At 45.4% G+C, this 13,337-nt stretch overlaps 1 protein-coding gene across 2 annotated transcripts in view; it reads left to right on the top strand.

Moving 5' to 3' along the window:
- LOC134932005 (transient receptor potential cation channel subfamily M member 7-like) overlaps positions 1-13,337 on the top strand; it is a 359,306-nt gene that overhangs the window by 227,358 nt on the left and 118,611 nt on the right. For both annotated transcript variants that reach the window (XM_063925995.1, XM_063925996.1), the window contains exons 17-19: positions 4,033-4,311; positions 4,950-5,124; positions 10,519-10,645. In XM_063925995.1, the coding sequence (XP_063782065.1) occupies positions 4,033-4,311; positions 4,950-5,124; positions 10,519-10,645 (581 nt within the window). The remainder of the gene's footprint in view (positions 1-4,032; positions 4,312-4,949; positions 5,125-10,518; positions 10,646-13,337) is intronic.

The following is a 13,337-nucleotide window of genomic DNA, read 5'->3' as shown; positions in this document are numbered from 1 at the left end:
GCAACACTCCATCTCCGCCTGGAAAATGGAGCGTTGCATTCGCAGGTGCATGCGCAGGATGGGTGCTGCGCATGTGTGGCAAACGCAATAATTCCAATTGGATCGTGATTTGGGATCCAGCCTGAATTAGCCCCTATGTGTGTATCTGTGATTGATTGAATTCTTGAATTGTCCAGAAATCGTGAGCTGTAGGTAAACATTATTTTCATAATATCATTCTAAAGTGATTTTTTTCTTCATTGTGATTGTCGTCTTCATTTGTTATATTGTGATTGTTTAATTTCTGCCATGTATCTAATAATCACTTTCTATCCAGAATTCCTTGTAGCACAATAAAGAAAATTCCATATGGAGATTGCTGAGCTTGAACTCTCTGCTTGCATATTAAATTGTCCTACCTCCCTGACCCACATACAGCAAACAAGGTATAGGGAAAGCATCCATCACATAGCCACCGAACACCTGTGACACCTCTACCAACCACATAGACACCTGCCAACCACGGAGTGTTACACTACCAACTAAACTATTACCACTATGTAACCTACCAGTAGGTTCAGTGCTCCCCTGCAAACTATAAATTTGCACCCTCCCATACTTACCAAAGTGACAGCACGTGTCAAAAAAGGTGGTCTATACTCACAAGGAAGGGACATGGCCACACAATAGTAGCCCCATTTCAAAAATAGCCACACAGTAGCACCATCTTATTCACATTACACCACATGTAGTAGTGCCTCATAAACACATAATGCCCCCAGTAGTAGTGACGCTTGTACACATAATGCCCTCAGTAGTAGTACCGCTTATACACATAATGCCCCAGTAGTAGTGCCCATTACACACATAATGCCCACAGTAGTAGTGCTGCTTATACACATAATCCCCACAGAAGTAGCTTTGCTTATTCACATAATGCCTACAGTAGTAGTGCCATTATACATACAATACCCACAGTAGTGCCACGTATACATAATGCCCCCAGTAGTAGAGCCGCTTATACATAATGCCCCTAGTAGTAGTGCTGCTTATACATAATGACCCTGGTAGCGGCGGTGCTTAAACATAATGTACCCAGTAGTGGCGCTGCTTATACATAATGCCCTCAGATGTAGTGCCGCTTATACACATAATACTCCCAGTAGTAGTAGTGAGTTTTATACATAATGCCCCCAGTAGTAGTATCCCTTATACACATAATGCCCCTAGTAGTGGCATTGTCGTAACAAGACATTTTAGCACTGTGTGCAAGAAACAGCATCAGCACCCCACCAACACCACCACCAAATACAAAACAAGGCCAACGCACGTTGTAGACGTGCACCAAAACTATAGGGGCATGGCTTCATGGGGAAGGGGTGTGGCCACATAGCTCCCTTTTACACAGTATGGCAGGTAGAGTCCCCCTTTTACACAGTACAGCATGTAGAGTCCCCTTTTACACATTAGGCAGGTAGAGTCCCCCTTTTACACAGTATGGCACGTAGAGTCCCCATTTTACACATTACGTCAGGCAGAGGTCCCTTTACACAGTACGACAGCTAGAGTCCCCTTTTACACATTAGGCAGGTAGAGTCACCCTTTTACACATTAGGCAGCAGAGCCCCCTTTTTTCTACACATTAGGCAGGGAGTGTGTGTGTGTGTGTGTGTGTGTGTGTCACATTAGGCAGGGAGAGTGTGTGTGTCACATTAGGCAGGGAGAGTGTGTGTCACATTAGGCAGGGAGAGTGTGTGTCACATTAGGCAGGGAGTGTGTGTGTATGTTTTGTCACCTGTGGGGGCAATCCGGCATCCAGACCTGCCAGGCGCAGACACTGTTCTACAGGCGCTCCTACTGCTTCTCCATTCCTGATGCGGCGGTGGATCTAGCAGGCGGAATCAGCAGAGGCGGGTTATATACGGCAGCTGGCGGCTTCAATAGCGCTCCCTCTCCTTTGCAGCGGGTCTCACTGGTGGAATTACCGCTTGGGGGATTATGCTGTGTAACACCAAATGATGCCTGCGCCACTGCTCCCCATCCCTTACCGAGGCAGCGGCAAGACACAGGCGCCGGCGGACAGCATGACTTTCCCTACTGCTTCACTCACTAAAACGCTCATACGTGGGGGTGTGCTGCCTGATGGTGTGCCTTCAGTGCAGTTGAGCTGTGGGCAAGGCACCATCGGCATACACCTTGTTACGGCCCTGAGTAGTGGCACTGCTTATACATAATGCCCCCAGTAGTGGCACTGCTTATACATAATTCCCCCAGTTGTGGCACAGCTTATACATAATGACCCCAGTAGTGGCGCTGCTTAAACATAATGCACCCATTAGTGGCACCGCTTATACATAGTGCCTCCAGTAGTGGCATCACTTATATATAATGCCCCCAGATGTAGCGCCGCTTATACACATAATACTCCCAGCAGTAGTGATGTTTATTCATAATGCCCCCAGTAGTAGTGCCCGTTATACACATAATGTCCCCAGTAGTAAAGCTGCTTATGCATAATGCCCCCAGTAGTGGCGTGCTTATACATAATGCCCCAGTAGAGACACCACTTATACATAATGCCCCTTATACACATAAAGCACCCAGTATTTGTGCTGCTTATACATAATGCCACCAGTAGAGGCGTGCTTATACATAATGCCCCCAGTAATGACACTGCTTATACATAATGCCCCCAGTAGCAGTGCGACCTATGCATAATGCCACCAGTAGTGACGTTTATTCATAATGCTCCCAGTAGTAGTGCCCCTTATACACATAATGTCCCTAGTAGTGGTGCTGCTTATACATAATGCCCCAAGTAATGGCATGCTTATACATAATGCCCCCAGTAATGGCATCACTTGTACATAATGCCCCCAGTAGTAGTGTGGCTTATACATAATGCCACCAGTATTGGCACAGCTTATACATAATGCCACCAGTAGTGGTGCAGCTTACACATAATGCCTCCAGTAGTGGTGCCGCATATACATAGTGCCCCCAGTAGTGCCACTTATACACATTATGCCCCCACACACACACCTACATACACACACACAAACTTTTTCACACTCACTCTTTTTCCCTCCACGTACCTATCAAAGTTTAGCTGGCTGGATCTGGTGCAGCTCGTCCTCCTCTGTAGCAGCCTGGTCCTGTATAGTTCCGCCCCCTCAGTCCCATGTAGCTCTACACCCTTTTCAGACTGAACACTGCCACTGTCATAGGTGGGGGGAGGACGTTTCAAGCTGCCAGCACTGCTGCCTGTCATACAGTGTGACAGGCGCAGCAGCTGGCAGCATCAGGGACATCAGCAGGGAGGCACAGCAGGAAGAGCGCCTCTCTGCTTTGCATCCCTTTGCTGAGCGGGTAGCATCGGGCCTGCCTACCAGGATTGATGTTTATACTATTGTATTTCTTTGTGTATGGCGCTACAGACACTTGGTGATGCCATATAACAGTGTAATTTACTTATACTGGATATATTCAGTAGTGGTCATTCTGAAAGCACAATGGCAATGCTAGGTACCATACGACTTAACTCCTGTTTGTGCAATTAACAAGGAACTGCATCCAAGTAAAGTGTCAAGGTCAGTGTAGTACCATACTGAATAAGGCCTGTTGATACACGTGCTAAAAACTACCATGGAGTATAAGAACTTCACTTATGCTCTATCTTTATTATAAGAGTTTATAAAAATTATTTTGACTAACCGTATTCTTAGTGCTTAGAGTGTGCACCTGCATTTTTCTTTTTCTTGTGTGGTATTAGAAGCCTTAGCATAGTAGCATCTCTTATTAAGTTTAAAAAAGGGTGTGCAGTCCAAGTGCCCCCTTTTTCCTGTTGATACACATGGCAGGTGAATGATCATGTGAGGACAGGAAGTTGTTTCTTGTGCTGGTCTTTCAGCTAAATGTTTCCTGGACTGTTAATATATATGTTGCATAGTGTTGGGCGTTCTTGTCTGAAAGTACACACATATACTGTACTTTGTATGAGCTTGCTGTCATTTAATTAAATTCTTAATCTTTTGCCGACACGCTTCACTTCAGATCTTCACTTCAGAAGCTGGTAAAAATTCAATGAAGCTTAAAGTCTGGTTCAGCAGTTACCTGAATGTTAATGAGTTCCTGGGAATAATCACTTTCCTTGCTGGTTTTGGATTAAGATTTGGCTCCAGAAATTTGACAGACAACGTCACGGAAGATTTAGTTTTTACAGCTGGAAGAATAATATACTGCCTGAACACTACATTTTGGTTTGTGAAGTTATTCGACATATTAATTGTGCACCCAATTGCTGGCCCATTTGTTTTCATGATTGGGAAAATGGTAAGTCTTTGGAGTGTCTTCATTTGTTGCCTACTTTACTTAGACCTGCGAAATATCATGTAGGAGGTGGTGGGCCTGTAATAACACAAATGCTAAAATAGTCTAACATTTACACAATAGCCGGTGTGTATTACAGTTTGTGAACACTTCACATTTGATCTTGATACTGTATGTAGAAATGTGTAAGACATCCCAAAAAGTGAAATAAGAGATTTACATTAAATATTTTGAATCCTGGATATACTACTGCATGGACATTACACATTTACTGTATTAAGCTGTATGGGTAGACACACATAAATGTCAAACTGCCCATCACATTGGGGAATTGGATGGAAAATCCTGAGCTGCCTATGATCAATAAGATTATTATTTTGACTGTATTGAAAATGGAATCTGGGTAGCTGAAAACTGTTATATGAAAAGATATGTACAGTAGTCTTTATGATTGCGTTAGGCATCCAGATGATCTGGACAGTAGGCACTATCCAATTTGGTGACTGTCTGATGTGTGGTAAGCCACATCATTGTTACAGATGTTGTCTCATCCTCTCTTACAAAAGTCTTGTATAGGACTGCACATACTGTAGTAGTGCTCAAGTTTGTTTGTAAAATAGTATGTTTCCTTTTTATCTTAGATGGCAAGAATGTTTTTCATTGTGGTAATCATGGGTATTGTAGTGTTTGCATTTGGTGTTCCAAGGAAGTCTATCCTTTATCCTAATGAAGAACCTTCCTGGTCTCTTGCTAAAGATGTAGTATTTCGTCCATACTGGATGACCTACGGTGAAATGTTTGCTTACGAAATAGATGGTAAGTTTTGCACCAATTGTAAATAGATTGTTAATAAAAAGTCATAGAAAATAAATGTATGGTTTAAGGCAGACCTGGGCAAAGTACGGCCCGCGGGCCACATACGGCCCTTTGACAATCCCTGTCCGGCCCACAGGCTCCCTGCACCATGGATGCTCGGGTCCTGCAGGACGCGCTGTGAATCACAGTCCTGTGTGCCTCAGCCAATACTGAAATGCTATTGGCTGAGGCGCACACAGGATGAGTGACTCACAGTGCATCCTGCAGGACACAATAGTTTCCCATTGCCCGCCTTCCCTGTCAGTCACCGCCAGCGTGTTCCCAAGGCGCCTCCTGATACGTCCGTCGTCCTTCCTTGCCTGACGGTGCGCCGCTCAGTCAGCACCATGCTGTGGGACAACTGCACACAGCAAGATCACTGTACAGGGCCAGCACTTACTGTATGTAATGTTGCTGACTAGAGGATCGTTCTCCTACCGCCAATATAGAGATCCTGGGCAGGTACACATTATATCCCCTGTACATAAAAAAATAATAATAATTATGTGTGTGTGTGTGTGTGTACCCTAAATTGTGTAGTAGAACTGCTTGTAGAACTACAAGTCCGAGGTTCGATTGTCTCTTAATTTTGTCCTATAAATACCCAGCGCTGGATCTGGTGCACTTAAGACCTTCTTAATTAGGTTGGCGTCTTCCCCTTATTCCCGTATCCACCGTCAGGTAATGTGTGCAACTCAATTGAAAAGAAGGGGTGTGCACCACAGTGCATAAAACCACAAATTTATTAGGACAACCACATACAATTAAGTATAGAATCACGTACTAACAGTGGCGGTATAAACCACTGCAAGTAACATCAGCATCATTGGTTTGGCCCTCCGACACAGTTCAGATTTTTCATGTGGCCCCCTATAGAAATTAATTGCCCACCCCTGGTTTAAGGCCTAATTCAGTATGGTTACACACCTCCCTGCTGCATTTGTGATCCCAGCGCTGCGACCGCATTGCAGTCTGGGATCAACATTGTGACTAATGGTCGCGATGTTCCCCGCAGACTGCAAGCTGAGGCCGGCCATCGCACGGCAACTTACGAGGCCAAAAAAACTGGCCTTACCACTCCCGGAAAATGGGGGCTGCCCCCAGCCCTCCCCTCGAATGTCTCTGCCAGGTGTGCACATGCGCAGTTTCTCTATTATTGTCTAGATCGACCCCATATAGTCGACAGGCATTAGGTTGACACTGACAAAAAGGCACCAGTTTAAATGGTTAACATGGTAATGGTCGACACACATATGGTCGACTCATAACAACACAGCTTTTTAAGGTTTTTTTGCACACCTTTTTCATACTTTACCATCTACGTGGACTACGATTGGTAATAGTAACCTGTGCCGAGTGCAGCGGTAGCGGAGCGAGTCACCTTGCCTGCAGCATGGCGAGCTTCCTTGTGCTTTGACAGTGAAAATGACACCCAAGAACAGGAATAATGGGGTAGATGTATGAACATGCAGCTGTGGACTTTATTTGCAAGGACCCACTTCACCTCCGGATCGCGGTGAAGCAGGTCCAGATATCACCCGCATGTATCATTGCAGCTGTTGCCATTGTGGGAGAGCATTAAATCACCTGTCTAGTGATAAACGCTCTCACACTATCGGCTTTCCATACCGGCGTTTGTGTCTCAGTGCGTATGCGCCAGCTATTATTTACCTAGTGACACCTGCAGCATCTAAGACATTTTTTTTTATAGTTTTTATATGTGCACAGTCCCTGCCAACACCTAGTGACAGTGCTGTGCACTGAGCAACGACAGCTGCAGCTGTAGAAATTGATAAGCTGCAATATAATGAGGGGTTGTCTGCGAGATGCATTAGAACAATTAGTCCCAAGCTCACAAAGGAATATCTTTAAAGTTATGTGAGGCCCCTAAAGAGGTCAGGAACCTCCATTGTTATGCGATCCTGCATCATTAAAGTTTTGTACAAGTAGTTTTGTCTTAATGGGGCATGATCAGACACTAGGATGAGATCAATACCTGTATCAACAACCTGTGTAATGAAAGTACTGGAGAACAACCAGTAATCATGGGGGTCATTCCGACCCAATCGCACGCTGCAGCTGTTCGCAGCACAGCGATCGGGTCGGAACTGCACTGGCCGGGAGTTACTCTTCAACTACAAAAGCATCGCCGCTGTGCGATGCTTTTGTACTTGTGCGGTGGGGGCCGGACTGACATGCGGGCGGACTAGCCCTGTGCTGGGCGTCCCCCCGCATGTCTGGAAGATGATCGTAGCTGTGCTAAATTTAGCACAGCTACGATCAACTCGGAATGACCCCCCAAGTCTAGAAAACGATTGGTAGTGGGAAAGAAAAATGTATGTTCTTTGCCACTTGGATGTCGCATATACTGTATCTGTCAGTAGTAGTTGGTCACATATATTTGGTACCAGCCTTGTACTTATGTGTAGAATGTCAAGATGGGTATCGTTTATCCAGTATATTGGAGGTCACCGTATTGAAGTCCCCGCTAAGTAGGATATGAGATTCAGCATGGGGATAATCTATTTCTGAGATCTAAAAATACTTGTTATAAACATAGGGGCACAAATGTTGCCTGTAATATATTTGTGGCCTGCTATGGCGGCATCCATTATATAGAACCTTCTGGCTATATCCACCGTCAAATGGTAACTGTCTTTACAGGCTAATAAATCCACACCCCTGACCTTTGTGGAATACGATGCAAACACTCTTTGATGAAGCATGGTTAGTGTCAGTGAGCTGGGTTTATTGTAAAAAGATGAGGCCGCCGGAGCAGCCTGAATAGCACAATTCAGGGCCATTACAGTTTGGCTGGAGGGGAGCCCTCCGCCGACGGAAAGTTAAAACAATATGGCAGCTGTCACCACTGCAGGGCAGGCCCACTGGTGAGCAGAAGGGTCTAATTGGGAAAGCTGTGGAAAAAAGGTGAGAGGCGCAGAGTGGAGAGCCAACCAGCAGAGTCTTCATATCAACGAGGGGAAGGCAGCTGTACTTACAGGGCTATTGGGTAAGCTGGGGACATCATAGCTGCAGGGAAGCGCACAACCACCTTGTAGGCCTGGATTGCAGACTACTCCACGACTGGAGCAGGAGATATACAGATGCCTGGTTCACAGGGATGGGGGCTAGAGAAGATGGTCCTATAGCAGAACCACTGCTTGGATGCAGGGTAGCAGGGTGCTAGATGGTGAATCAGATCCAGTGAGTATGAAGCTCTGGTACCATACAGCCTTCTCGCTCATCTGGGGTCATTCCGAGTTGTTCGCTCGGTAAATTTCTTCGCATCGCAGCGTTTTTCCGCTTAGTGCGCATGCGCAATGTTCGCACTGCGACTGCGCCAAGTAAATTTGCTATGCAGTTAGGAATTTTACTCACGGCTTTTTCATCGTTCTGGTGATCGTAATGTGATTGACAGGAAGTGGGTGTTTCTGGGCGGAAACTTACCGTTTTATGGGAGTGTGTGAAAAAACGCTACCATTTCTGGGAAAAACGCGGGAGTGGCCGGAGAAACGGAGGAGTGTCTGGGCGAACGCTGGGTGTGTTTGTGACATCAAACCAGGAACGACAAGCGCTGAACTGATCGCAGATGCCGAGTAAGTCTCGAGTTACTCAGAAACTGCACAGAGATGTCTTATCGCAATATTGCGAATCTTTCGTTCACAATTTTACTATGCTAAGATTCACTCCCAGTAGGCGGCGGCTTAGCATGTGCAAAGCTGCTAAAAGCAGCTTGCGAGCGAACAACTCGGAATGAGGGCCATCATCCAAGCTACTCTTCAACCGGACTCACTCTAGACAATATGGTTCCCAGTAAAAATATGCCCTTCACCCCTGCCGGATATTTAAAAATGAAGCAAGAAATATTTATGCACCTTTGGTGTGCATGCAAAAAGGGGCGTGGCCGCGCAGAAAAAACCTACCTTACATCCCAGTTTTGAACCCTGCACCCTCAAAGATTGGCCACGATGGGGAAAAAATAGACATATTGGCGTCCACAGGAAAAAAATAAAACACACTGACCCAGATAGGAAATAAACCAAACACATTGGCCCAAACAACAAATAATATTGCACTATACACCTGCGCCCACTGTACATATATAGATATATAGATATACAGATGACAGTCTGGGAATTATTTAATAAACATCACCTGACTGCTGCTTCCATATGATCAATCTCACAATGGTATCTGGCATAGCAGGCACTGACTTAGATGCCCGTCCACCCAGCCAACTCAATAATGTAGTGGCACACTGCTGGCTGACACAATCACTGCAAGGCAGCTGACTGCAGAATACAGGAGCCAGGAGTGGATGGTCGACTACCTGTGGGTGGGCCCGGTCTGTGACTGAAGTCACAGTATGCTGCTGCAGCCTCCTGCCTTCTTCCCCAAAATGCCAGCATCACTCTCCAGTCCCTACCTCACGTCTCATAGATGACTCCTCATTGGTGCTCCCGGCGGGCATTAAATACAGCAGGCCTCCATAAAGTGCCGGTCATTCTGGGTAACTCTGCCCACCAAGTGAAGCACTGGGAGGTGGCTCTGTATACGGATGCACAGCCCTTTACTATGTGACAGCAGCCAGCATGGGTCGAGTTGTCCTAGTGACTGCACAGCTCGCCCACCAGTGGAAACTGCCCTGCCACTCAATAACGTGAGCTTTTAAAAAAATCTGTCCTAAAAATTACTCCAACTCTCTTTACATTTTAATTATCAGCTGGGATGGCCATCTGTGGGTTATCAACTGATAGTCGCCAGTGATGGTACCATTGATGGCTAACATTGATTATATGAAACCATCTGCTAGGGAAACATCAATGGTTTCACCCACCGATGGTCACGCCTTCTCAACTATGGAGTGGGCTGCCAGCCAATCAGTGACTGGTAGCGGGGCTTTGCGGGTATAGGGGGCAGAGCTATGCTCCATATAGAGGGGAAAAAAATATCTGGTTGGTCTTTAACACCGATGGTAGGAAACCATCTGGTTCTCCCCCATCAATGGCTAAAGTAATCAACATTAACCATAGACCATCGATGATTTTGATTAATTTATGGTCAATGGCCATCCCTAATTATCAGTAATAGGCCCATATTGCTGTATATTGAAAAGCCTATAGAGTACAGTATATGTTTATCAGCTGTCTCTTCACAAGCAGAATGATCCATCCATGTAGCATTACGCATTACTATGAGGGAGGTGCTGGAGAGACAATTCATATTTGACACCATCACCGCTTATTAAATTGCCACCTAAGAATATTAATTAAAAGTCACATACAGCTTTGTGCCTATATATGTCTCAGAACTTCTTTGAGCTTTAATGTGTTTTTTTGTTTTTCATTTCCCAAGAGTGTGCAAACGACACAGTTGTGCGACAGCTCTGCAGGACTGGAAGCTGGCTGAATGGATTTCTACAGGCTGTTTATGTGTTTGTTCAGTACATTATTATTGTTAATTTTCTCATCGCTATATTCAAGTAAGTTAAATAGCAAATAATAACATTGTAAAAGATTATGAATCATACAGATATTAAATACGGGATCCGGTCTGAAGATCGACACTGTCTAGGTCGACAGTGTTTAGGTCGACCACTATAGGTTGACAGTCACTAGGTCGACAGGGTTGGAAGGTCGACAGGGTTTCTAGGTCGATATGTGCTAGGTCGACAGGTCAAAAGGTTGACATGATTTATTTTATTTTATTTTTTACTTTTTCATACTTAACTATCCACGTGGACTACGATTGGAACAGTAATCTTGCCCGAAGCATGGCGAGTGAAGCGAGCCATTCAAGGGGACACGGTGCACTAATTGGGGTTCCCTCAACTCTACGAAGAAAACGACACAAAAAAACATGTCGACCTTTTGACCTGTCGACCTAGCACATGTCGACCTAGAAACCTTGTCGACCTTCCAACCATGTCGACATAGTGGCTGTCGACCTATAGTGGTCAACCTAAACATTGTCGACCGAGACACTGTCGATCTAATGATCCACACCCATTAAATACACGTTTATAGCAGGTAATTTTCTGATAATGGAAACACATTTGCTGATTTACTTAATGAAAACTGTTTTATCTGACAAAGTTCTGGGAAGCCGATTCTTGTACATTATTTAAATATAGATCATTGGCCCTCATTCCGAGTTGTTCGCTCTGTAAAAATCTTCGCATCGCAGCGATTTTCCACTTAATGCGCATGCGCAATATTCGCACTGCGACTGCGCCAAGTAAATTTGCTATGCACTCAGTAATTTTACTCACGGCTTTTTCATCGTTCTGGCGATCGTAATGTGATTGACAGGAAATGGGTGTTACTGGGCGGAAACAGGCCGTTTTATGGGCGTGTGGGAAAAAACGCTACCGTTTCCGGAAAAAACGCAGGAGTGGCTGGAGAAACGGAGGAGTGTCTGGGCGAACGCTGGGTGTGTTTGTGACGTCAAACCAGGAACGACAAGCAGTGAAATGATCGCAGATGCCGAGTAAGTCTGGAGCTACTCAGAAACTGCTACGAGGTGTGTAATCGCAATATTGCGAATACATCGTTCGCAATTTTAAGATGCTAAGATTCACTCCCAGTAGGCGGCGGATTAGCATGAGCAAATCTGCTAAAATCCGCTTGCGAGCGAACAACTCGGAATGACCTCCATTGATCTTTGTAGTGAACTTGATATCGGTGCAGTTACACATGTTCTTGATGGGGCATAAGTCCTCCTTATTGCAGTCACAGTCCATCAAGCATTCAGGAAAATAGTCATTCTCTGTAGAATTCTACAATTTGATGTAAGCATGTCAGGGAGTGCCAAGCAAGGTTCCGTGTGTACAGAGGTAAAGCTAGGTCTTCTGTCCCTTGAGGCAAAGACTCAGCTTGGGTGTTCATTTCATCTTGCTGGTAGTATAATCTATCTTGAACATGACAAATCTTTTCTCGTTTCCTTATTCCAGTTTCAGGAACCCTATACTATATTTACTCCCCTCTCTCTCCTTGCACCTGTCCATCCCCTTCACTATTTAATGGAGAAGCCATATATAGTCTGGGGCTGATGCTCAACATCAGGCCTGTCAAACTCAAAATCCCAACTGGGCCGAATAATCTAGGTCTAAGTCTTGTGTGGGCCGCAAGAAAAAGAAAGTGTGTTATATGCAATTTTCAAAGTTTATTTTTAGAAAAACCAACAATAAAGTATAATCAAACAGATGTCAAGTATCGTGAAGAAAACATTTACTTTAGGGGGTCATTCCGAGTTGTTCGCTCGTTGCCGATTTTCGCAACGGAGCGATTAAGGCGAAAATGCGCATGCGCATGGTATCTTAGCTCAAAACTTAGTAGATTTACTCACATCCGAACGAAGAATTTTCATCGTTGAAGTGATCGGAGTGTGATTGACAGGAAGTGGGTGTTTCTGGGCGGAAACTGGCCGTTTTCTGGGAGTGTACGGATAAACGCAGGCGTGCCAGGATAAAACGCGGGAGTGTCTGGAGAAACGGGGGAGTGGCTGGCCGAACGCAGGGCGTGTTTGTGACGTCAAACCAGGAACGAAACGGGCTGAGCTGATCGCAGTGTAGGAGTAAGTCTCGAGCTACTCAGAAACTGCTAAGAAATTTCTATTCGCAATTCTGCTAATCTTTCGTTCGCAATTCTGCTAAGCTAAGATACACTCCCAGAGGGCGGTGGCCTAGCGTGTGCAATGCTGCTAAAATCTGCTAGCGAGCGAACAACTCGGAATGACCCCCTTAATGCGGTGGTGTAAGTAGGAAACATTTCTTAGTGGTACTGTGTGCGCATGCCAAAGGCGCGCATGCCCCAAAAATGGTGATAGACATATGGGGGCCAGATACAAATATGCCCTCAATAGTGCCAGATACACATATGCCCCTAAAAGTGCCAGATACACATATGCCCCTAAAAGTGGCAGATATACATATGCCCCCACAGTGCCAGATACAGATATGCCCCCACAGTGCCAGATATACATATGACCCCACAGTGCCAGATAACATATGCCCCCACAGTGCCAGATAACATGCCCCCACAGTGCCAAATAACATATGCCCCAAATGTGCTCACTGCCGCTGCTGCCTGGGATCTGCTGCCTGGCTATGTGTGAGGGCAGGAGAGTCGCAGTGTGCGCCTCTACTGCTCCTCAGTCCAGTCTCCGGTGGCGGC

The sequence above is a fragment of the Pseudophryne corroboree genome, chromosome 6, assembly GCF_028390025.1.
Source record: "Pseudophryne corroboree isolate aPseCor3 chromosome 6, aPseCor3.hap2, whole genome shotgun sequence".
NCBI classification, from domain to species: Eukaryota; Metazoa; Chordata; class Amphibia; order Anura; family Myobatrachidae; genus Pseudophryne; species Pseudophryne corroboree.
This window is presented reverse-complemented; position numbering and strand designations above follow the sequence as displayed.